General features: G+C 34.1%; 2 protein-coding genes and 1 long non-coding RNA gene across 8 annotated transcripts in view; 2 read left to right on the top strand and 1 right to left on the bottom strand.

Annotated features, from left to right (window-relative positions):
- The window catches only part of LOC112467654 (cordon-bleu protein-like 1), a 160,362-nt gene that overhangs the window by 52,687 nt on the left and 81,106 nt on the right, over nt 1–26,569 (top strand). The window contains exon 1 of one of the 3 annotated variants that reach the window (XM_025036357.1): nt 922–1,064. The exons of the other annotated variants lie outside the window; for them this stretch is intronic. Coding sequence (XP_024892125.1) covers nt 1,063–1,064 — 2 coding nt within the window. The 5' untranslated portion in view covers nt 922–1,062. Of the gene's footprint in view, nt 1–921; nt 1,065–26,569 lie in introns of those variants that run through there. 3 annotated transcript variants of the gene reach the window in all.
- On the top strand, nt 15,352–20,598 carry LOC112467656. 4 transcript variants are annotated; one of them, XR_003042290.1, is made up of 5 exons: nt 15,352–16,179; nt 16,250–19,186; nt 19,336–19,606; nt 19,733–19,859; nt 20,016–20,598. It is a non-coding gene; the product is annotated as an uncharacterized LOC112467656 (long non-coding RNA). The 4 variants fall into 4 exon arrangements; XR_003042291.1 differs by having other exon boundaries at nt 15,352–17,527; nt 17,653–19,186; XR_003042292.1 differs by having other exon boundaries at nt 15,352–18,984; nt 19,067–19,186; nt 20,016–20,595.
- On the bottom strand, nt 20,606–22,863 carry LOC112467655 (putative nuclease HARBI1). Its single transcript, XM_025036359.1, has 2 exons — nt 21,760–22,863; nt 20,606–21,438 (listed from the first exon to the last, which is right to left on the bottom strand). The coding sequence occupies exons 1-2, from the start codon at nt 21,882–21,884 to the stop codon at nt 20,610–20,612; spliced, it is 954 nt and encodes a 317-aa protein (XP_024892127.1). The 5' UTR covers nt 21,885–22,863; the 3' UTR covers nt 20,606–20,609.

Raw genomic sequence — 26,569 nt, 5'->3', positions numbered from 1 at the left:
GTCACTAATCTACATAGGTTAGATGACGCGCTTTAAAAGTATTTAAGTGTTTAAAGCGCGTCAAACAAAACTAAAAAAAAAAGTGTATGCGTGAACATTTCGACATATATATTAATCATTTATACCTTCCAATACTCAAAATAGCTGCTATATTTTCTAAACTTTTTTTGATAATAACTTTTTAATAAACAATGACCCCCGACTAAATAAAAAGCTACATTATGTTAACAATAAAAACTTAATTTAGTAAAAAAATCTTGATTTTATTTAACAGTCACACAGTCCGAATTAAGTTACACCTAGGATTGACTGGTCAAAGTCCGAAGTAATTTTTCTTTAGTTTCTAACTTTGACCAGCCGTATTAGTTATTCCTAGGATTGACTAGTCAAATGCCGAAGTGACTTTTCTTTAGTTTCTAACTTTAACCAGCCTTTATTAGTTATTTCTAGGATTGACTAGTCAAAAGCCGAAACGTAAAACTTATTTCGGGCTTTGACCAAGACGCTTGGTCGTTCCCCAGGATTGGCTAGTCAATCCTAGGAATACCTGCGTTTCGGGCTTTGACTATAACATATATATATATATACCCAAGTAGCAGATATTTTTTAAATGTTTTTTTTAATATTTATTTTTCATTAATTTTATACATTTTGTACAATTCATTGTAAAAAATTTTTTTTTAACATTTATTGAATATTTATTTTACATTAATTATTTGTTTGAACTAATGATTTAGACGCTCGATAGCACACGGATGTGCCTTTGCTTTGGTGTGCGTTGGCAGCATGTGGAGGGGATGCGCTGCTAGCGCATGCGCAGGGGTCATATTCTGTTCGTCGTCAGTGTCGTTAACGGCGTCGGCCTGGGGCCATATTCTGTTCCGCTAAAATCCGTTTACCGACAATTGTCGGTAAGCAGATTTTAGCGGAACAGAATATGGCCCCTGGTCGGCCATGTTTATCGGTAGGTAGGAACGGAATACAGGCCCCGCGCATCTCCCGATCTCCTCCACATGCTGCCAACACACACCACAAAGCGAAGGCATATCCGGTGTCACACATATGTATGTATCTGCTATATTTAGGGTGCATTCGGGGAGACGCTATTAACGCTATAAACGCAAACGCTACGAACTTTGTTCGAAGAGCCAATAGCGCGACAGCGATAGCAAGCTCCCCGAACGCAACTTAAGCGCCAATAGTATTTCGTGCCTCACCTCGAAAATATTAGCGAAAATAGCGCGAGTGATGACGTCACGCTGCCTTTACAGTGACGTCATCATCGTATATCACAGCGCCACAAAGCGTCTCCTCGAACAGTTTTGGACGATAATTGTGCTAATAGCGTGCTCCCCGAATGCACCCTTATAGTCAAAGTCGGTAAATGGACGCGGCGTCAGAGTCGCATGATCGCCATTTTTACTCAGTGACGAGTATGTATGGTTTATCTATATTTATGTATAATTCGAAGTTATATGTGTATAATGTGACTTCATAATAAAAAGTCAAAGTTTTAACCTTGCATTTTATAATTTATATATACATATATATATATATATATATATATATATATATTGTTTTTTATGAAATATATACTCTTACGAAAAAAACACCCTAAATAACACCTAAAAAAACACCCAAAAAACACCAAAAAATAATAACGTAATTTTGAATACCCAATTGGCGTTTACACCATTTGAGCGTTAACGCCAAGAAAAACACCAAAAAATAATGGCGTAATTTCGGATCCCCAAATGGATCCACTTTCCCCCAAATGGATCCCCAATAGGAACTATGATTTAGCTATCACAAATAATAGTTCCTTTACGAAAGAAACACCCTAAATAACACCCAAAAAAACACAAAAAAATAATGGCGTAATTTTGGATCCCCAAATGGCGTTTACACCATTTGAGCGTTAACGCCAAGAAAAACACCAAAAATAACATCGAAATTTTTGGTGTCATTTTTGGTATTTTTCTTGGCATTAACACTCAAATGGTGTAAACGCCATTTAGGGATCCAAAATTACGCCATTATTTTTTTGTGTTTTTTTTTTTTGTGTTTTTTTGGGTGTTATTTAGGGTGTTTCTTTCGTAAGGGAACTATTATTTGCGATAGCTAAATCAAATATTGTAATCAAAATTGGTTAAAAACTCATATCAAAATTGTTTCATTTGATTATTGATAAGAATAATTTTCCCACATGACTCGGGACTTGTTCAGCTTAACTTTGTCCTCTCGAAGATAATGATTAGTGCGTTATAAAGATGAAAGCTATTAGCATAAATAAAAGCTATTACTTATGTTAAATTTTTTTATGCTACTATCATCATATTTATCTCTGTCTCTCTCTCTTTCTCTCTCTTTTCGGTAATTATGCATAATAGCGACGTCCTCTCCAATGACCTTGACCTTGACATATGTTGTGAAGGTCACCCTACTAAGTGACCTTTAAAAGGTTTTAGCCGTCGGTCATTGTTTATTAAAAAGTTATAAACAAAAAAAGTTTGAAAAATATAGCAGATATTTTGAGTTTTGGAAGGCATAAACGACTAATATAAACGTCTTTTTTTTAAAGCAGAGAATATTTTATTTCGCGAGAAAGTCGCTGCTTTACCAAAATACAACATTTAAAGCAGTAAATCTTTCCCTCCCTCCCTCCCTCCCTCCCTCTCTCTCCCTCTCTTTCTCTCTCTCTCTCTCTCTCTCTCTCTCTCTCTCTCTCTCTCACACACACTCTCTCTCACTTCTTCTCTTTTTGTATTTGTGTAGACTTATTACTGCGATGATAGCTCGTTTCGCTACATGCACACAGCTGCATCATGTAAAATTCCTTTCCCCCATTTTTTTATTTTGAACATGATGGCTACGTCATGTATTATTTGTATCAGTAAAATTAGTTGTCTTTCAGAATATCACGTCAATTATACTTCTAATGCTTGCAATTATATCGCCTGGAAAACTTCTTTTTATATGAATGAAATAGGCATTTCTGCTTTTATGAGTCACGTTAATCTGGAAATTATCACATAATATTGAGAAAAACAGAAATAATTAATAGAAATAAAATTGTTTGTTCCGCCAATAATGATTAAACCAGAAAAAGTTTATTATTCTCGACTACAATTGGCAATACGTATATTAAAACGTTACGACGTTTCGACTCTTAGGATTGGGTCCTTCTCAAGCAATCTAAATAACAAACAATTCAGTGTAACAATAATTTGGTCGACGAGATAAAAATTAATAGTCAAGAAAAAATATTATAAAAGCGATACCTGGTGAACTAATTTTTGTTACAAACATCTGTATTTACGAAGATTTTGCCCGAAATGGTCATAAAACTAATCGCTGGAAGAACAATAGTCAATAAGCAATGTAAATAAAAAAAGAAAAAGTATGCAGTTCAAGAAAAGCAAAGATACTTTACATGTATAAATCAGTGACAGTAGAGAATGCGTTTTATAAAGAGAGTGTGACCGCCATGATGAAATGGTGTCGTTAATGCCCACAAGAATTTTGGAGCAAGAAATAATTATAATTTATAATTATTACCAATTGCTTGTTTACCCATTGCAGAACCTAAATTACTAAAAGGATGGTTACTATTATAACATCGAATATATCAATGCTTGATTTTATGCTGTTACTAAAGTCAGTATAATATTCAGTGAAAATAAATTACAAAAAATGGTAGGTGTACACACATGCGCACACGCATACACGCACACGCATCATTTCATAAACATAAATTAATAGATAATTGTTTTAAGATTAGAGATTTTTAATACGACAATTTGAAATTGCTTGTTCCGTATTAAAATATTGATGATGAAGGTCAAAAATATCATTTTCTGTAAGTTTAAACATTAAATTTATCTAACTCCGAATTCATAAGAAAATCTATCCTTAAAATTTGTTAACTGTTATCATCTTTTTATCATCTGCAATTTAATTTTTGATAAAATTCGACAATTAGGGCCTATATGAGAAATCAATTGGGAGGAGGTAAATTTTATATATTCTTGCCCCCTGAATCCAAAACTGTTGATAAAATTTCAGTCGCTTGTATTTTCTAAGATATCGTCAAAAAAGTCAGAAAAAATTTGGTAAATATGTAGTATTAGGTATTAGGGAGCCACCCCCCAATTTCCATAATTTTGAAATATATATGTTGTCAAGGTTACTCATTACTTTGAGTAATGTTGTGAAGGTTTTAGTTTGGAGTCGTTGCTTATTAAAAAAATTAGGTAATTTTTTAGAAAAACTTATACAGCTCCTCACCTCCAATATTGATAAAATTATGCTCATTCAACACGTTTTTATAAGAAACGAAAGAATGTTGTATGAATAGAAAAGTGTATGCGTGGATGCAGTGGGTTTTGCTCTCCCCCCTCCCCCTGCGGTGGCTCCTTCTCCAAAAAACTCACCTAACCGAATCCAATTGTTGTGTGGAAAAGTATATGTGTGATCATACATGTAACGTGTGATTCACCCACACAACAATTCGATTGGATTAGGTTAGTTTGGAGGTGAAGCCTTTTGCAGGAGGGCGGAACTCACTGTTTATATATAGTATCGTAGAATTACATACTATTTATTATATTTTCTTTGTTAATAACTTTTTAATAAACAATGACCCTCAACTTTTATCAACAGTTTTAGATTCAGAAAGCAAAAATACATAAAATTTACCTCTTCTCAATTGATTTCTTGTACAAGCCCTAATTTTCGAGTTTTAACTCATTTTCTATATTACATGATATTGCAACATCGCTTGACTAACAATAAGTCGACAAAAATTTAATGAATTCTTGTACATACTTGTTGCATTTTGTAAAGCAAAGAACCGAAGAAGCTTTCTTGGCGGAAGAGACTCTATACGTTGCGTATATAAGGCTGTGCACAAATCATACGGTTTACGTAACAGGATCATATTTCATCCTTTGCTATATGTGTTTTACATTACGACTCCCTCTACCAGTTAGTTACATCGCATTGCGTTTTCTTCCGCGCTGCATATATTAAAGTCCATTCAGTCGATTAAACATTCCAATTTTAATATTATTTTAAGCATAAGAATCTTACGTTATATAAAACTTGAATCTTACTTTTCTCAAAATAAACTTTTATAAGACAAGATTCTCTATTGCTAATCTATGTGTCTCGTTTACAAGGATCTAACTCTTTTCTTAATAAGAAAATTTGTTTTACAAGATTGAAGTTTATATACCAAATATGCTATACAAAATTTTGGTAATAATTACCGAACCTTTTGTTTGCAAATAGAGTGAGTTAAATTGAATAGAAAAATCTTCTACCATTTTGCAAAATTTGCAATACTATGAGAATGGGACATCCGTCTCTTCTCGCCGCGCGCCGCGCTTCTACTCGAGTAGATTGGCTGATCTTTTTCAATTGATTTCTTAGTAAGTATTGCGAATTTCGCAAAATAGTAGAAGACTTTTTTATTCGGTTTAACTCACTCTACTTGCATACAAGAGGTTCGGCGATTATTACCAAACACCCTGTATATGATAATTTAAAATGCTTACAAAAGTGCTAGTCAATGCTAAAGCCCCTTGCACAATGCCAGGCAACAGGCAATAGGAACAGGGAATAGAAATCAGAAATCATGTATAAATGCAGAATAAACAGTGACACAGGCAATAGACACAGAGTTTCCGTCACGTTGGAAATTCTGTGTCTATTGCCTGTTGCCAACCAATCATAGCATTCGAATCTTTTAGGTTGTAATTAACGATTTTTTGGTTATTTCCTGTTCCTATTGCCTGTTGCCTGGCATTGTGCAAAGGGCTTAAGACTCACTTTTGTAATAAATTGCCAACAACTGATACTTTGAGCAATCGAGAAAACACAAGACTTTCAAATTGACATATGTGATTGTGTATTATCTGTTCTAAATAAATCAGAGTTACCAATAGCGCTTAAGGTAGCGCGGTAGGTGAACCGTTTCAGTTTCCGTGGATCGTTAGTAACTTCCTTGAACTAAATATGTGAGGTTATGCATGAATAATCGTCGCCGATTCAGAAAATTTATGGGCGCAACTACACTCTCCAACACAGATTAAAAAGTAATCGACCAACTTTGCCTTATACTGTAGCAGTATAAATAACGCAAATAATAAAATTATATAGAAGTAACAGAAGTAATCGTAGATAATGTACTTTTCCTGCTAGAATGATAGATATGGATCTCATTATCGTTAAATGTTTCTGAACGATCGGGAATATTCATTTTTGTTATGATATAGAGTGATGATAATAAATAGGTGCTTAAACAGCAAGAATACATTTGAAAATAATAAAATTTTTATTTTTTATTTTTTGAAATAAAAGTTATAGATTGTTTTCTGCATATTTTCACTTATATAAAATAATTTTTGAATATGTAGGTAAATCTAAATATCTAAAAAGTGAAGTTAGACATCTTATACATAATTCTTTCGCGGTCTTGTTAAAAACGAATAATCAAGAAATCATTTTTAAAAATTTGTTTTAAAATTTTACTTGATTTGTCACTTGGTAGCACTCGGTAATTCCCTACTTATAGCTTTAATTTGAAATAGAGAAAAAGAGGATAAATCATTGTAAGGAATGTGAGATTATGACGACAAATAGTATTAAAAGTTTTGAAGTGCTCTTTTGTAAAATTATATTTTTTAACCTTTATGTACTCTTTTCTTAGAAAATACATTAATTCGATAAATATTAGAAAAATGAAAAAAATTAAACATTTTAAATTTTTTCAGAAATATGAATAGATTAGATTTAATCATTCAGTTTTTAAAAATTATAATCTTATCAGAAATTAGGCGATCAATCAAAGTTGCGAGAAACTGACTTTTTCAAATCATAATTAAAATTAGAAAAGAACTTATTTATAAAAGAGCTTATTTAGAGCATTGATTGAAATATATGTCAATCATATGAGAAAAAAAGAATAAAGAAAATATAATTCAAATATTTTAATTCAATAAATTTAGTGAAAAAAAGAAACATAAAGATTTAACCTTATGATTTCAAAACTATACAAACTTTCTTCTCATATTTTCTTTGTCATTGTTCCATTGAATTATCACGTCTAACAGTAAAACAAGACATGAAAATTTTACTTTAAATTGTATGTTAAAACATTAACTATAAGCTTTCATATTGTTTATGGGATAAATATTGACAAAAGGGGACTCAGCTCCTGAGTAACCTTCAGAAGGTTTGAGCCGTCACTCGTTTTTTATTAAAAAATTATTAATAAAAAAAGTTTGAAAAAATAGCAGTTATTTTGAGTATTAAAAGACATAAACGACTAATATGTATGTGGAAATAGTATATGTATGAACGAAGGAAAGTCATTTAAAGTAATGAATCGTTAATATATTGAACAGTTTTTTTGTTAAAGCAGAGAATAGTTGGCATAGAAAAGTATATACATACAATTTTATGTGTTAGGAAGCATGAATACAAAGTATTTTCTGCTTTAACCAATAATTGTATGATTATAATTATAAATATTATTTATTTAATTTATTGAATGCGTGGGGAAGGGTGTACACCATAAACCCACGTATACAGATGTAAGGTGAACTATTGACTTATAATTGCTTAAGTTTATGATTATTTATTAATCTACGAAAAAAACTGAACAAGGAAATCTTCAATATATATTTTTGATAAAAGACTGTAGATATAATTTATATTATTATTGATATAATTTAATATTAAAATATAAAAAGTATTTCTCTCCTCCTTTTCTTACTCCTTCCGCATAACCTTCTTTCTCTTTCTTCTCTATCCTCATAATTAATAATACGGTTTTCTATCTCTTTTATTTTTTTATTTAATTTTTAATTTACCTAAGGGCTTCCGTACAATCAAAAATATAAGAAACAAGGAACAGAGATATTAACAATTATGAATGAGAAATCAGGAATAAAGCTGATGTAGCATTGGTATACGGCTTCCGATAGATTAAAAATATATTGCCTGTGTTATTCCCCGTATTGCTTCTGTTTTTGATTGTGCATCCAGGTTTATTTCTAATTCCTTAAGGCCCTTGTACAATAGGCAATAGCGATAGCGATAGCGACAAAGTTTGTCGCTGTCGCTATTGCTATCGCTATCGCCTATTGTGCAAGGGGCTTTAGTCCTAATCGCTATAATATCTGTTCCTTGGTTCTTTATACGAGTATTTTTTATTGTGAGAGGGCCTTAAAACTGTAGGGAAGAAGCATGCTCTGTGTGAGTTAATCCACGTTACTGTGCGTGAACACGCAGCAAGCATAACGCGATACTGTTACGCGGGCAAGTCCCGCAGCTATACCCGCGCATATATTATATATCGAGTGCGCCGTAATAGCAGTGCCCGAACTTTTTCAATCATTGATCGTATCGTATACACAGTAGAATATATTCGTATGAGAATCGCTACAATCGTATGATGATCGCTATAACGCGATTTTTCTCTCATTGTAAATCAATCGAGGACTCGTAAAATAATGTTTATGTGCTGCTCTCCTATATGCATTTACATTATCACATTGAAGTGCAAAAGAGAACGAGAGATAGAATCCGCAATGACGAGGTGACTTTTTATTCTGAACATATTTATCCTGAGCATCAGAATAGACTAAAAGCAGAGACTAAGAGAAAGTTTCAGAAATAGGAGCATTAACATTTGGTCCTAATAACAAATTTTTTGTAATAGAATCGATTTTTTTTTGTACCTATATAACCAAGTTTTCTGTGTTATTCAGTAATTGATACTCCTTAAATTCTTTTCTTATGTTGTACTTTTACTTTATATATATTTACCGCTTATTAGAATCGATCACTACATTAGAATTAAGAAAAAAAAACCAAATGAAAGAAGATACCATATGTATCCATAAACTCACATTATAGTGAAATGATTGATCGATTATAATGTCATTATCGCTGTGAAATTATATCGATGTATATTTTCGTTTATCAACAGTATTTACACATGTGTCATAACAATAAGAGTGTATAGATCGAGAGAAAACTTATTGAAAAGAAGTTGGCTAGAGGTGCTGGATAGTTATTACAGTATAGTTATTAAAGCTTATTGTTATTAGAATAATGTACAATGTTGAAAAAATTATTCTATAGTAAGTTCAAATAATTGTTGTTTAAAAAATAACAATTCTTTTTCTTCATAAACGATAATATCTCGAAAACATCAAGATAACAATCGATCAAATTGTAATTTTCTTTATAACTATTTAGTATTAAACATTAAAGTTTAAAGATGATTTCATTCAAATTCTGATTAACTTAATTGATACAAACTATATACACAAGTGCTTAAAATTTAAAACTGAATTCGTTGTCATTAATTTATTAATCTTTCTTTTTTATATAAATCACAAAAAATTAATAATTTTCTCTTTATTAACAAAATGCTTCTTCAATTAGTTGACTGTCGATTAAATTAATCAAAGTTTAGTTGAAATAAAATAATAAAGGAGAAAATAAAGAAATAATTCCTTGTACTGAAATATGATTTCTTATATGTATATCGAAATTTTCTGTTTTTGATTTTTTATTTATAATTTCTTATTTGTTATTTCTTATTGATTGTATCTAAGCCTTATAATGTAGTCTTTACATAAAGATATATAACAATGTTAAAGACTATTATGTAACACGTGATAACCAACCAATTTTCCGTTACGCATTTACTCTGAAAAAACGGGAGATTGATTGGCTATCAATCGACTTTTTGCTGCGTAACAGCTGCCTATCTTGTCTATAGCCGCCATTATCTTTAGTAAAGTCTAATAATAAAATTTAATAACATGAAAGAAAAGAATTATCGATATAAATTATTAATAACAGAGGCCGACAAAGACCTCATCATCATTCTCGCTATCTCGGACTGGACAGAGTGACTCCGAAGGACTTTGACGCGTTGAAACCAAATCTGTTGACAAAACTGGTCCATCACGTCAGGTTCTTGAGATAGAAGCGAAAGGTGCGAAAAATTGCATTTTTTGCACTTTTTGATTGGTTATATCTCAAATCTAAATAAGAACGTGTCACAGACCTCAATAAGGTCTCAAATTGAAGCTTGAGACTTCTACTTGTAGAAAATCTTAAGAGTCTTAAACTAAAAATATTTGCTTTTATAAAAAAGCCAAAAAGTGCAAAAGAAAACATTTTTCTCAATTCTTGATCGGTTTATATCTCTTATCAGAAGCGTCGTGTGGACTGCAGTGACCATGAAAATTAAATCTCAAGATTTTGAGTTTACGTGAAAAATGTGAAAAGTCTTAAACAAATATATTTTTTCCGAACATCCGGTCAAAAGTGCGAAACAAATTTCGTTCTCTTTTTAATCGGTCGATTCATAGCTTCAGTTATGCTCAATTGAATATCTTCTCCAAAGTCTCCAGCTTCAATAAATTTGTAATCCATTTCTATTCAGAGATTCGACTAACAAAATGCGAAATATGGAGTTTTTATTTAGTTTTTCTTTTAGACTTTTGACAGAGTTTGCTGGGAAAAATATTTTTGGTTTGAGGCATTTAACCAAAAACCTGACGTAATGAACCAATTTTATCAACGGATTTGGTTTCAGCGCGTCAAAGTTGAGAATGTGTTGACCTGATGTATATTTGGAAATATAGATACTGCAGACAATAAGAAAAAGTTATCAATTAATTGAATCTAAGAGGGAAATTAATTGATTTCTTAACAAAAAAGCACCAAATACCTATTAATTATTCGATCAATTTTTATATTCTTTCCTAGCTCAATTGTAGAGCATCTATTAAGCGAGAGATCTCAGTTCTCTTGTTAGTGTGTCGCTTCGCATAAATATATGCGATTTTTCACTCTTATTGGCCGCGTTCAGGAAATACAACTATTGAGTGAGCGCTCATTATGATTAGTTCTTACACTTAGATCCGGAGAAGAACCAAAGGTAAGAACCAATCATATTAAAGAATCACTAACCGCTCACTCAACAGTTGTTTTCTGAATGCGGCCATTGCTCTATTCAAAAGGATAAAAAATTCATAACACAAAAAGAACCCAAAATTACTTCGTACGAAGAATTCTTACAAGACCAAAATTATTTGATGTGAAAAGTGTTTATATTGGTACGAGTATACTGGTACTAGTTTTGTATGAAAAAAAAGATAAAAAATTTCGGCGTATAAAAAAATAAATAAAAGAATAAGGTAATTCGCTCATAAAGAGCATTTGAAAACCTACAAAACATGTAATTTGTACTAGATCTTATCATATTCTAGAATATGATAAGATCTGGTTTAACTAGATAAACAATAGTAATACAATCCTTAGTTTGAAATCTATAATTAAGAAGAAGAAAGAGAAGATGGAAACCAAGATATGTTTGATCCTAATGACTTGAAAAAAAAAAATTAATTGTATGATTATTTGCTTATGTGTCGATCGTATTTTAGTGTAGTGCTTAATAAATGTTTAATGAATACCATCCCGTATATTCTAGTAAAAACAAGTCGATATCTTTATGCAAAAATTAACGTAAAAAAACTACATTTTTCTTTTTTTTAAAGATTGCATTTATTTATTAACGTTCGAACGTATGAATGCCTGCAATAATTTAGAAATATTTGAAATGTTTTCGTGTTAGTTTTTCTAACTGTAGATATCGTAAGTAATGTTTCTGACTGTTGACATTGTGAGCGACGTCAGAAAAACTAGCATGGAAATATGCGCTGTCAAAGTCTGTTCAGTTCAGTTTTGATTTATAAAAGAGAATGTTAGTATTCACAGCTTACCTTTTTTCTTCTTCTATGTTTGATCTTGTAAATCCTGTGTGAATCACTACGTTTGTTCGTCTCCCCACATGATATTTTTATTGATAGATATCATGTCTGGACGTTCTTCATGAATGATCTTGAAAATTATGATGTACCCAACACTGAAGGGTAATCAATATAAATGAGACTGATATATGATTCTAACGATAAATCACGACTAAATTGTACTTTAGAAGCTCATGATCGAGACTCTCCCTCCTCTCTCTCTTTCTCTCTTTCTCTTCCTCTTCCTCTCCCATCTCTCTTCCTCTCTTTTCCTCCCCCTCTCTCTCTTTCGCGCGCATGATATTTCAACCTGTGCTATTGTGATATTCAACATGCTAATAATTTTGATCTGGAAATTATACTAGTGAAAGACATTATTAATTATGGAATTAATTATTTATCTGCAAATTAGGAATTCTGGATTTTACTGAATTAAGCTTAGAATAACCTAGTATAATTTCTTATTTTACCTTTTTTCTTTGCTTAATTTTATCTACAGAGTGTTAATGAATATAAATTCCTTCGATGATTTTGTTTTCAATTTGAGAAATATCAATTTTTTTAAATCAAAATATAAAAATTGGGTAATTATTTAGATTAAATGAACCCCCTCTGCAATGACCTTGATCTTGATATATAGGGTATCTTAAGTTTTTCTGGACAAACTTTAGTAGTATGTTCTATGAGCAGAAATAAGAAAAAATCGTTATATAAACATAGGTCCTAAAATGGTTTATTAGATGTAAAAGTGTCGTTATATTCAATCCTTCAATTATAAACAGGCGGCGAGACAGCTCAACAGTTTTAACGTACCATTTATGATCTTGATCACATTGAATTTTCCCCCAAATTGACGCAATCGTACGCACGATATGTTACGCACATATGTAAACGCATGTCTTGTTCGCTATCATCAAAACGGAATTTATGTTCAACTCAACGTGTAAATTACATGATAGATGAATTTGTGTTATCGCGTCACGTCGCGAGAATGGCAATTACTTCGCTTATGAATACGACTTGTATAGAGCTTGGCTGGCAGTAACATACTGTAGCATGGCCTTTCCTCCTAGGTAGATTGGTCAACCGCGCGAGTTACTGGACAATAAAAAAGAAAACACGGCGACGACATTGCAAGGTTGGCGATTATTGCAATCGGAATGACGCAACGTGAGGACTGCGTTGTTTTGTCGCAAGAGGTTTTCTATTAAATTCTCTGTTTGCGGAATCAATTCTTTTACATCGTCAAAAATTACTTTTTTCGAGGGAAATATCTACTATGATTGTTTTTATAATAAAAAACTTGCAAATATTCCTCTTCATGATTCCTCTTGGTGAATTTTAATGAGCTTGAAATATATTGTAAAATGACGTATTAAGACCCGTAACGTATATTTTTTAATAAGAACTTCCTTGTATGATGATGAAAAGATATACCTCCTTTGAAAAACATTCTCTTGACTTTTATGTTTCTAAGCATACACGGTTAAAACTGTAAGAAACATGGAAAAAATATTTTAAACAAAAATGTTATAGTTTTAAAAGAACTTTGTAAAAGTGTAGGGGAGACCGGGGCGGAGTCGTCACTGCAATTATCGAAATCTGTATGTTGTGTGAACTCGTCATTAATATTGTAAACACTACTTATGGTGCCCATGGTGACCAACGGAGTTTAGTGAGATTATATGCTGTTGTGATTTTCATTAAGGCAAACGTGTTTTTGGAGGTCAAAAGTAAAATTTTTTACGCGTCGAAAATATTAAATATTTTAAATATTATTTTTTTTTCAAATCTCAATATAGTGATTCTGAAGAGTAATGCATGCTAAACACAAATCCAGTATACTTTGTTTATTTTTGTTGATTTCTAATATTTCATGAGCGATCAAACTTAAAATCTCTCTGGGGCGAAGTCGTCACAAAGCCATATCATGGAGGCTTCGGGCGAAAATCAAAGTCAAAGAAGCACCAGTGGTCGGATTCCGGCGTGGACTTGAATAATATGTGTTGCGTGTGCTCAGAGATGACAGAATAGAGCTGACGAGAAATAGTGCATTTCGTGTGAGCGTAGAGCACATAAGTGTGTGTGCTTTTCTTGTAATTATTTTCCGTTAACGTGTTTTTAATTAATGTTTCCATTTTTCTATTAAAAAATAATTAATAAAATGTATCCTATTATTTTTCATGATCGGAATTATAAATTTTCATTTAAAATTCAGTCCGAGAATGAAGTGACGACTCCGCCCTGGCAATTTTGACATTTCAATTTTTGCACCTTTGTCGTTTTCACTCTATACCAGTTGAACAAAGCGACGTAGACCAAAAATGTCCTTATAAATTTTGTAGCCAAGGGTTCACTCTTTACAACAATATATCACATTTTACTAAAATTATTTGTTTTGTTGTTAAAAATCGGGACTGAAAAAATAGTGACAACGTCTCCCTTATTCTCCCCTATTTTAATTTTTGGCAAAAATGTTATTTTTGGGGCCCCTCAATTTGATAGATCTTTTGCTGAGAAAAAGAATGCCGCAAACCACAATGCGCTATAATGCATAGTTTTTGAGATACCAATTTATATAATCCATCACATAGTATAATAATATACACAGAATTAGCAGAGAGAGAGAGAGAGAGAGAGAGAGAGAGAGAGAGAGAGAGAGAGAGTTTGAGTTTGAGTTTGAGTTTGAGTTTGAGTTTGAGTTTGAGTTTGTTTATTATGCCATAGTCAAGACTTTAGGCAAATGATGAAAAATACAATGATATACATAAAGTAAACAAGAGTAAAGTAAAAACAAAAATTGGAAAAAGTAAGAACTAAAAAGATACAGTACAGATGAGATAACTATAATAAAGCAGTGAGCAAAAGGGAAACAATGAAAATAATAATGACTATATTGCAAAAAGTAATAATGTTGTTTCCACCTCAGCAAACGCTTCAGAACCAAATTTTGTTGACAGTATTAATAACTGAAATAATGCTGAAGAAAAAAAAAATCAACAGAATTCGGTCGTGCTCTCTCTCTAACAACAATCGCAGAAAAATGACATTGATACTTAAAACTAGTTAAGACGTTAAGGCTCCTGGATGGTTACCGCGGCCATATTGAATTCTCACTATTGAGGCGAGGAAAACACCCAATTTTGTCGTCCGTACCATTTTCAAATAAAGAGACATTTCAATAAAACATCACTATAGATCGTTTCAGAACACTTCCGAAATTGACCGAAAACTACCCTTTTCCCTCGACAATAAACAAACAGCCATAAAACAAAGCCTAAACATACGGGAAAAACAACCGTTTAACGACTATCGAAAGGAGGTGAAAACGTTACTTCCGCATGCAAATCTTACTTTTCGGTCAATTTTACGATTTTCACGAATACGTTAAACGTTAGAGCACAAGCACAGAGCGAGTAATAAAGAAATAGCAAGGACGACAAAATAGGTTGTCAACATGTCACAAGACAGAATTCTCCATTGGAGAGAGTGACAGGAGAGAGTGGCGGCGCCACCGTCAACGCAGAGTTCTCGGCTGACCATCCAGGAGCCTTAATGTAGCGACGATTAATGTACAGTGACTAGGAAGGTTTAGACTAGATGTACTTACACCCATCACGCACTAGCGCTACATCATACATAAACATTAGATAGCCCCAAGGTAGAACCTCAACCAGAACCGAGCTCAAGTGCAAAAATAGATAGCTATTGAGCTTCTGCTTAAATTCATTTAGAGACGAAGACGACACCACCTCGGTAGAAAGCGAATTCCATAAGTAAATACCCGTTAGGTGAAAGGACTGGTGGTAAGTCTCAGTTCTGTGAATGGGAATTTGGAAAGTACTAGGCAGTGCCAGCCGTGACGATCGTCTAATCGAGAGCTCGGCTCTGACAAAGATCTCCGAGAGGTAGCTAGGAGACATACCATAATGTATCTTGAACATTTCGATGCCAAGGAAATAGAGACGTCGATTTCTAACAGACAGCCACCCTAATTAGTGACGGTAAGGAGTGATATGTTCGTCTCGACTCAAATTAAAGATAAACCGAATCGTACAATTGATAAGCCTCTGCAGTTTTGTGTTAAGCTCATCAGTAACATCGGTATAAACAAGAGAGCAGTAGTTTAACAGAGGCCAAATCAATGCAGACACAAGTTTTACACGCAATTGTGATGATAAGGAGTTTTTGTGAAACTTAAGCTTGTGCAGCGTGAAGTGTACCCGCTTAGAAATATGAGCGACGTGGCCATTCCAAGATAGATCGGAGCTCATAATGACACCCAGATTCCGAGCCTGAGAGACAAACGGAATAGAGGAACCACTGACAGAGATGAGAGGTAAATCGTGTAGATCAATTTGGTCGACGTAACGCTTGCTACCGAATATTAATACTTTGGATTTCTTAAGATTGAGAAACAATCCATTTGTGGTCGCATATTCAGAGATGACTCCGACATCATGGGCCACCAACTGCAAAGCAACATTCAACTGACTAAAGAGACACTTACGGTAAATCTGAGTGTCGTCAGCAAAAATCAAGCGTTGAGTAAATCTAAGAAACGCACCAATGTCATTAATGAAAAGGGAAAAGAGGAGCGGTCCCAATACTGATCCCTAAGGCACGCCAGAGGTGATGGATAGCCACTCGGAGAATTCACCAACCAGATCAACGACCGCCTGAGAGCGACCAGTGAGGTACGAAAAAATTAATTTGAGGGCAAGATCAGAAAACCCTAGTTTCCTCAGTTTAGACAGAAGCAAAGGATGAGAGACAGTGTCAAAAGCCTTGCTGAAGTCAAAGAGGACAAGGATCAATACCTCACCTGCATCAACGCTACTCTTAATATCGTGAGATAGTTTAAGAAGGGCAGACTGGGTAGAGTAACCCTTACGATAACCAGATTGACGGTCGTCGAGAATATGGTGCAAATTGATAAAATCAACGATTTGGCGGTGAAGGATTTTTTCAAACAGCTTGGAAAGTTCACACAAGTTGGCAATAGGTCTCGTTTCAGAGGGAGAGGTAGGTGATCTAACTTTAGAGAGAGGACGCAGTATAGCACGTTTCCACAGAGAGATGGGAAATAACCCAGATTGAGACAGCAGTTGAAAAAAGAGGTCAAAAGGTTACTAATATCAGGAAAGGCCAAGGCAATAGGAAACAGAGGTAATTGATCGTAACCTGAGGCGAAGGAAAGAGAAGGTGAAGAAACCATCAAGGAGCGAAGGTTATCGTGGGATATTTCGGTGAAACTGAAAAGTGGTTCGTCAGGCATAGTGGATGAAATAATGTTGGAGAATTGAGATTGTGAACAGGAAGGATAACGATTTGAGACAGAGGAATAATGGGTATTCAAGAGATCACGTGAAAAAAGTCAGACCAAAATCAGACGGGAAAGATGTAGAGAGCTTAGAAGTAAGAGTCTGAACGAACGCTTCCTCGTCAAATCTCTTGTAGCAGCGACGAACTAAGGTGCGATTAGTGAAGGACGGAACCTTGAATGAATAGGATAACTCAATGAGATCGTGACCATTGATAAAAGGAGCGTCATACTTTCAAAAAAATAAAACTTTATCCAAGTTGTCAACTATGAAAACGTCTAACTATGAGTCTGAGGAGCCGGTGTGAAAAGTTGACCGCGATTCAACAATATTAAGCGACAACTGTGAGACAATGCCTCTAAGGTGATTAGATTCGTATGATGATGCAAGGAGGTTACAATTCAAATCACCCGTAATAATGATGTTCTTATAATTATGTGTAAATGTAGTAAGCACGTCAATGTAGTTACTGAAATTTTTGCCTTTAGGTCTGCGGTACATGGTGGTAAATAGGAGAGGCTCGCGCGTGCCATAACGGATGTCGAGAATGAGATATTCGGGAGCATTCAAGAAAGCCGAAGGCGACGACGCCAGAACGCGCGCCCGCAATGATTCATGCACGTAACAAGCAACACCACCTCCCTCCCTGCCCTCTCTGTTTACACGCAACAAATAATAACCAGAGATACGCACTAGATCATCAGAAATGTGTGAGTGAAGCCAGGTCTCAGAAATCGAGATAATGTGAAAAAAGTTAAACGATAAAAAGGCCTGAATTGACTCAAGATGAGCAGGAAGGGAGCTAGCATTGAAGTGAGCAATCGCGAGACAATCATGCGAAGCAGACGGAACACGGCCAGAATCAACATTGAGTCACTGAAGCTCAGCAAGATCAGCCTCAGTAGTGATAAGAATTGGAGATTGACCATGGTCTTTGCGGACAAAGATCTGGCCATCTCTGCACCATACGTGCTTAAAAGATGACTGTTTAACCTTTACGCGAGTCCGGCGCAACAAATTATAAATATCCGTAGGAAGTAGCTCATTTATATAAATGTGCCCGGGGACATCTCTAGAGAAAACTTCGCGGACAGTCAGTCGACGCTTACGGCGCATAGTCAGTCGACGCTTACGGCGCACCAAGAATATAGTCGCGAATCTCTCGCGACTTAAGTATAACAATAATTGATCGTGGTTTAGCAGCACGATCAGAGGCGGAGACAGTGCTAGGCGCCACGTCACGCATCGCAGACACGTTGCTAACCCCCACCTCTCGAGCCTCAAGAACATCGGAAACAAGCTGCGATGTACCCAGCGCGCGAAAAACACTAGTAACGAGCTGTTCAGATGTGTCGGTTAAAGAACCTAGTATCCCGGAAATGATAATATCGGAAGTTCGTGAGACTCGAGACGAAGGAGATCGCGGAAGACGAGAACGACTCTGGGTGCGTTCCGAGTTACGCATGAAGCGCGTAGACTGCATAAAAAGTCGTTCCGATTTAGCCAATGCGCGCATTGGGAGCGCTTTGGTAGCGCAGAGAATTTCCTAGATTGTACTGACCGTACTGAATTCTTAGCACTCCTCTCAGCGCATTGACTACTTCTATTTCGACTTGAGGCAGTTGATGCGTCTGATGCGTTTATGCGGTCTATGCGCTTCATGTGTAATTCGGAACGAACAATCGTTCTTCCAATAAGTCCGTTAACCTGTCCCTTCGCAATGGAACAGCAACTGCAAGAATTTCCGGTTATAATAGAAGAAACTAACGAAGTAATAACGTTATAATTAAGTACAGAAGATGTGGAGAAAGCAAGGGATGGTAAAGTTAATGTATTATTTTACATGGATTTATTTAATGTATAGGTTATACGTTAGTTTAACCATTGTGTTGTTTTTCATAGACTCAGAATTTTTGCGGGACTTTGTTGCAAAGGCACAAGGCGTAAATAACAATAATATCGAGCCTGTAACTGAACTGGAAGATTCAACAAGTGAAAATGCTGTTGACAAAAACAATGCCGGTAAGATGCACACATTATTTTTGTGTAACCAGTGTCTATAATCAAGTCTTTAATTTTGTATAAAAGTATGTTTATGCAAGTTTAAGAATAATATATATACTAATATTTCTTGATGATCTTTTGTGTTTACTTTTTAATTTAATTTTTAGATGAGTCAAAAACATTCGTATGGCTGGACAAAGCGGTACTTTTATTAATTGAACTGCATAGAGAAAAGGAGGAAGAGTTTTCAAGTGGTTTCAAGCGTAGCAACAAAATTTGAACTGAAATTGCTGCTGAGATGAACAAAGCCAACCCAGCCTACGAAATAACAGCACAGCAATGTTCATCAAAAATGGCTGGCTTGAAGCGGACGTATAAAAATATTGTTGATCTGAATAAGAAGAGCGGCAATAATGGAAATTCATGGGCATTTTTTCGGTATGTTTTACCACGCACGCACGCACGCGCGCACGCATTTTATTTATTGTATGCGATATTGTTGCACAGGTGTGCAACAAGATATATTTGTATATTATTTAACACATTATTCCCATCATGCACTAGGTTATGAATTCATTATTTGATGACAAAGCGTCCATTAGGCCTCTTGCAATTGCTACAAGTGACGGTCCATCGGACCCAAATCAGGAAGGATCATCGTTATCAATGATTTCATTTCCTACATCGAAAAGTAAGACTTTTCACTTGTGTACACTTGTAGTGTAAAGTGCTCTTATCGCGGCTTACAGCGCTTAAGCGTCAAGACAAACGCAGCCTTAATATTAATTTAATTCTGTTTTTATTATTTATTATAGTATAATAGTCGTTTTTGTATTTTTTATTACAGGTCCGCCGAAAAAGAGAAAACGAATGGAAAACGTTATGGAAGAGTTCTTGGCCAATATTGCGATAGAAAAAGAAGAAAAAAAAAGAAGAAATGAAAAGACAAGAAAAGATACGCGAAGAAAGAAGAATACAACGTGACAAAAGGCATGAGGATCAAATAAGCGTACAGAAGTCATTAGTCTCCATATTAGGACAATTTATTTAAAAAATGTAGTTTGTACTCTTCTTAAAAGAAATGTTTAAAGTTAAGCGTTACTAGTTGGAAGCTTTAAAAGATTTATTTTATATTAATTACTTTATTTTAATTACGAGTTTTAAATTGGTTTAAGTGGGTTGTAATTCTCACAAAGTATGTTACGTTATGCTTACGAGCAATAGGTCTCGCCTATCAAAGGATATCTTTTAAACGCTTTTTTAAAAAATTTTAAGAAAAAATTATTTTTATTTTTTAAAATGTGAAAGTACAAACATTTAAAATACTAGTTATTTTGTTCACATTTCAAAATACACGAAATGTACGACTGAAATTCATAAGACTGAATAATATAATAGAAATAAAACCAAAAATTAAACATAACTAATGTCGGTTTATCAATCAAAAATGTTTATTCATAAAAAAACAATATAAAATCCTTTGTATTACATCAAAATATTTATTATCGATCAATTGACGAGCCTCATTTGCAATGCACATTATTCTTGTTTTTTTAGCATTTCCCATGTCAGTGTTATTGTCGCGAACAGGTGCCTGTAATTCCTCATTTTGTAATATGCAAATATTATGTAATACGCAACATGCTATGATAAACTCTGGAATTTTTTTAACACCCGTCAGTGGTAGACAATCTAATAGTATTCTAAAACGTATTTTTAATTGTCCAATCGCACGTTCAACTGCCATTCTTGTTGACGATAGACAATAATTAAAATTTTTTGGTCGGTTCGACAAATGACCATTGTCTCGAAATGGGACCAACAGGTGCGGATGAATTGCATATGCAGCGTCTCCGATAATATGGGAGTCATTAGGGAAGTATATGTCAGGCATCTCTAGAAAACGTGCTACTGGCGAGTTTCTAAAAACTCGAGCATCGTGAATTGATCCTACTTGTCCTGCATAACAGTGCGTAAAGAGGCCACGTGAATCACATACTACTTGGAGATTTAAGGATGGAAAACTTTTTCGGTTTATATAAAAAGCTGAATCAACTAGCGGAGCTCGGATTTTAATGTGTGTTCCATCTATGGCATCGATGTCATTTGGAAAGCCGCAAGTCCTTTTGAAATGTTCCATGATATCTGCAACAACAACTTTTTTGGGCCACTGTATAAATCGTGGTGCGATGCAATGAAGTGCGTAGGTAACACGTCTCACAGCCCTAAAAGCAGTTACTTTACCAACTCCAAATTTGACACAAACGGATCTGTAACAATCCAGAAAAGTAAGCAATGGGAAGCTTGTCGCAAAACAATTTAATAGCATTTTTCACTGGCCGCATTGGTGCGCACTACATAACAGCAATGTGTTTTTATTTTGGTACACAAATTCGGCACTAGCTACAAGACATGGTGTCAGTTGAATGCAATATGGCACTCAGTCCCAAACAGCATACATGTCTAAAAGATATCGTAAAGATATCATTAAGATTGTCTTTTAGTCATTATCTCGGAGATGCTACTGAGTGAAAAATGCTATAAATATGTGGTGATTACACCAGTATAGAGCATAGATGGGTTTTACATACCTGTACGAATCGGGAGTAGCCATAAACCAAAGAGCAATATATAGTTGTTTCTCTGCTGAAATTAGTTTTTTACCAAATATGGTACCTGTGGCATTTAGTGCTGGTCCAATCAGTGATAAAACCATTTCAAATGTAGCCGGATACAGCCTAGAATATTAGCTAGAATAAACGTAATTTTTTACAGCACATATGTTTTTAGGTTGAGTGTTGTGTGAGTGGAAAAATATATGCGGTTGTACAACCTACTTGTTGTGTAAGTGAGTCACACATACAACAATTGGGTTGGGTTGTATTAGTTTTTTTGAAGGTGGAGCCCGTCGCAGAGGGACGGAACCCACTGCAACACCTAACAACTAATCTATGCTGTATAAAGAAGAATGTAAACAAAGTATCGATCGAATGATATTAGCATTGTATCCTGCTTTCGTATTGTAGAAAACAGAAATTTTAATGCTTCATAACTTTTGGACGAATCGTGATGACCACCACTTTTTCGGCGCTCTAAAATACGATACCTAACTGCTAATTCTAGACCGAATAGAAGCTCCATGTAAATTTTGAACCAAATCGGAGGTGAAGACCCTAATATAGAAATTTACCTAAAATTATCATTTTTGTCCGGTACTGTAATTACGTATTACAATGCTTATTAAATTTAATTGTGTTGTCGATTTTATCAATTGGCGATTTCTTTGAATTTCGTACACATGTAAATCAATTAAATCATTTCGCTCATCAGTTCTCTCGCTCGTTGCTTATCGGCGGTATCGTTAAAAGCACGAGAAAATGGCACGCACAATTATGCTTTGTCCTACCTCGTTCCGACAATCGAGATCCATTTGATTTCGCCATTGATACGCGTTCTCGAGAGCTTTTCTTAAAATTTTTAAAGAAAATCGCAAGCATAGCTGCGATTGACTAGCAAATAAGATTTCTGATTCATCTTTTGAAGGAAATTTAATCGATCCGTTTTAAGATACAAATGATGACCGTACTGTCCTTTGGATCAATCTAACACAAACGATACAAATGATAAATAACGCAATTTACTACACGCCGATACAATGCTCTAAATATTAATACGCGAGAACAGTAGAAATTTATTTAAGCTAATGAAATTATTTATTTTTATATCAACGAAATATATTCTTTAATATTTCGCAATGCTATATTAGAAATTGATTATACAATAATGTAATTTCTTTATTATAATTAAATGTTTGAAGGAGTTTGGTTTGAATTCAATTTTTATATGCACACAAGAATCTTACTTTTATTATTCTCTTATAAAAGTGGTATGAAACCCTGAAGTTGGCTGAATCGCGTTTGCAATTGTTGCCATGTTATTGCGAATGCGATTGGTCCGTCTCGATTCAGTCGATTGATTGAGTGTACAAATGTTTTTTGCATAGATAATAACAAATAAATAACATCACAAGGCGCGCGCGAAGCGCGCACTATAATCTAGTCTTCTAAAAAAGGCATCGATACCACAGTATAAGTAAGAACAGTAGGTTCACTCCCCTAAGAAGTTGGTAAATGAATATGGCGACTTTGGCAATCAATAACATGGCGGCTATCATCTGACAGTTCATTTGGGTTAGATACATCGGCGTTAGTTGAATTGTATTTGTATTTATTAAAAAAAATTTTTTTAAATAAAATTATAATAAGTTATAAAGGTGGTTATCGGTGTGCATTTAAAGATTGTAGTAGTGTTAGCATTGGAAAAATAGGATAAAGAAAAATATAAAAAAAAAACTTTGTTCCGATTTCCAAAAAAAAAAAAATTTACAACACAAATAAAAATGTATTAATTCTTATAATATTAAGCTTTTAAATTAATTATTGTTAATATTAATTATGTATTGTTAATACTAATTATATTATATAATGCATTTTAAAATTTATTTTATTTCCAATGTAAATAAATTATGTATTTTTTACTTACAATGTAAAAAATGTGTATTATTTACTTAAAATATAAATAAAATATGTCGGGACATTTTTGCTTTAAATATTTAATTAATATAATATTTCTTATATTTTTTTCATTTCTTATATAATTATCACAAGCGGTTTCTATTATTCAAATAAAGCGCGCATGTATTTTTTACTCATGTACGTGTGTTGTGACATTTTTGCTTCGAATATTTAATTAATATATTTCTTATACTTTTTTTCACTTCTTATCAAGAGACACGGTAGTGTCTCGTACCAAGTACATACACGCGGAGCAAGACCGACCGTGACTCTTTTACGCGACGCGACGGGTTGCGAGTACCCGAGATGTTGAGATCTCGATAACGAGTGAACGGATCAAGTTCTAAGTAGGCTTGATCGATAGCTGGGGTCCAATTAGGGGGGGGGGGAGTTTCTTTTATAATATTCCGCTACGTGCCCTACGAGCGGAGATATTGCGACGCAAAGTCCAAATGTGAAAATTTTAATATTAAGGTACTTCTCCTAACGCCGACGTCTTATATGACATATATGTATATAATTAAAAATGTCACTTTCACTTTTTTGACGCTGGCGGCGCAGGTATCGCCAGTTTCGATATCGCGCGCGTATTTCGAAATTAGGTCGATAGACTTATCGGTCAGGAGAAAGATTTTTATTTAGGTAAATTAGGTATATATATAATATATATTGAGTCAATTGCTTCATGTTTATCTGGAGAGATTTCGTATCCTTACATCGTATTATCACTGCTGCCGGAAAAGAAGGTTCTCTACGCTTGGCAGAAAGTGCCGCTAGGGAATTTTTAAGTCGATTCTTATGAATCAAGCTTAAATTCGATGTCTAGGTATCCCAGGTTGCCGATGACGAGGTCCAGATAGTGCGCTTCATAGTTTTCGGTGTCCAGGTGTAATAATACGTTAAATTCAATGTCTACGTGTCCCAGGTTGCCGATGACAATGTCTAGATAGTGAGCTCCGTAGTTTTCGGTGTCTACGTGTATTAATACCTTGAATTCGATGTCTAGGTGTTCCAGGTTGCCGATGACAAGGTCCACATAGTGCGCTCCGTAGTTTTCGGTATTTACGTGTATTAATACCTTGAAATTGATGTCTAGGTGTCCCAGGTTGCTGATGACGAGGTCCAGATAGCGCGCTCCGTAGTTTTCCGTGTCTAGGTGTAATAATATCTCGAATTCAATGTCTACGTGTCTCAGGTTGCCGATGACGAAGTTCACATAGTGCGCTTCGTAGTTTTTGGTGTTTAGGTGTATTAATAACTTTAAATCTAAATGTAGGACACGTAGATATCGAATTCGAGGTATTAATACACGTAGACATCAAAAACTACGGAGCGCACTATATGGACCTCGTCATCGGCAACGTGGGACACCTAGACATCAATTTCAAGGCATTAATACACGTAAACACCGAAAACTATGGAGCGCACTATGTGGACCTCGTCATCGGCAACCTGGGACACCTAGACATCGGATTCAAGGTATTAATACACGTAGACACCGAAAACTACGGAGCGCACTATGTGGACCTCGTCATCAGCAACGTGGGACACCTAAACATCGAATTTAACGTATTATTACACCTGGACACCGAAAACTATGGAGCGCACTATTTGGAACCCGTCATCGGGAACCTGGAACACGTGGACATCGAATTCAAGGTATTAATACACCTGGACACCGAAAACTATGGAGCGCACTATGTGGACCTCGTTATCGGCAACCTGGGACACTTAGACAGCGAATTCAAGCTTGATTCATAAGAATCGACTTAAAAATTCCCTAGCGGCAGAATAAAAATTATGTCATGACATAATAAAAATTCGCTAAATTAAAATTATGTCTAGACATAATAAAAATTGGACGAATAATAGTAACCTTTCGAAAGTAGAGGTTTTAAGCTTGAAATTTAAATTTTATTTATTTTTAACAAAGTTACAGCTGCTCGAATTTTGCCTATTTTTAAAGATAAATTTAGTGTTCCTTCTATTTTTGTGAGAAATGTATAATTTACTTTTACTTAAATATTATTAATTTTTATGTATTTGTTGTTATTGCTAATTTTGTGAATAATTAAAAAATAAAAAATAAAAATGTTTTGCAGATCCCCTTGCTTAACGCTACAAAATAGGTGATATCAGTACAAAATTACTTTTTTCAAAAAAGGTAAAAAAAAGTGCCAAGTACACGCAATGTATTTTGTAAATTCAAAAATCTAACTTAAGTGGTAGCTTTATATCTTTTTCACAAAATTATATTATCTAACTTAACTCAAGTGACATGTATTTAAAAAAAAAGATGTGAAATCTTTAATTTTTTCTTCACAAAATGATATTACCTAACTTAACTCAAGTGACATGTATTTAAAAAAAAAAAATGTGAAATCTTTATTTTGTTCTTCACAAAATGATATTATCTAACTTAACTCAAGTGACATGTATTTCAAAAAAAGATGTGAAATCTTTAAATTAAATTGCGCCAATTGTAAAGAGAATATGTATATTGCTTTGAAAGATAATTGTTATGCAACTACTTTAAAGAAATAAAACCCAAGTGGTATCTTCGTATTCTTCTTCAAGGGTCTTCCTATTCTAAACCCAAGTGATAATAGCTTCTTAATTCTTTTTAACAAATTTTTAATATTACAAAGAATCATTTTAATTACAAAGAATTAAAGAAGTAACAGTACAAAATATAAATATTTAATTAAAACAAAATAAATAAATTTTTCTTGTAAAATAACTTGGCGCTGCTTTTTTACTCTTGTCGCATTCTTCCCTAAATTATGTTTATTGTTTTTATTCAATCAAAAATCTTAGTACTAATGTT

Source organism: Temnothorax curvispinosus, unplaced genomic scaffold (genome assembly GCF_003070985.1).
Source record: "Temnothorax curvispinosus isolate PA1 unplaced genomic scaffold, ASM307098v1 QBEX01017734.1, whole genome shotgun sequence".
In the NCBI taxonomy this organism is placed as follows: domain Eukaryota; kingdom Metazoa; phylum Arthropoda; class Insecta; order Hymenoptera; family Formicidae; genus Temnothorax; species Temnothorax curvispinosus.
This window is presented reverse-complemented; position numbering and strand designations above follow the sequence as displayed.

What these genes read in the sequence shown, in the direction of transcription:
- LOC112467655 (XM_025036359.1), bottom strand. Translation starts at nt 21,884, where the DNA reads ATGGTTTTATCACTGATTGGACCAGCACTAAATGCCACAGGTACCATA. An exon ending in GCTACTCCCGATTCGTACAG is followed by an intron (nt 21,439 to 21,759) that starts GTATGTAAAACC and finishes GGATTGTTACAG; the next exon opens with ATCCGTTTGTGTCAAATTTG.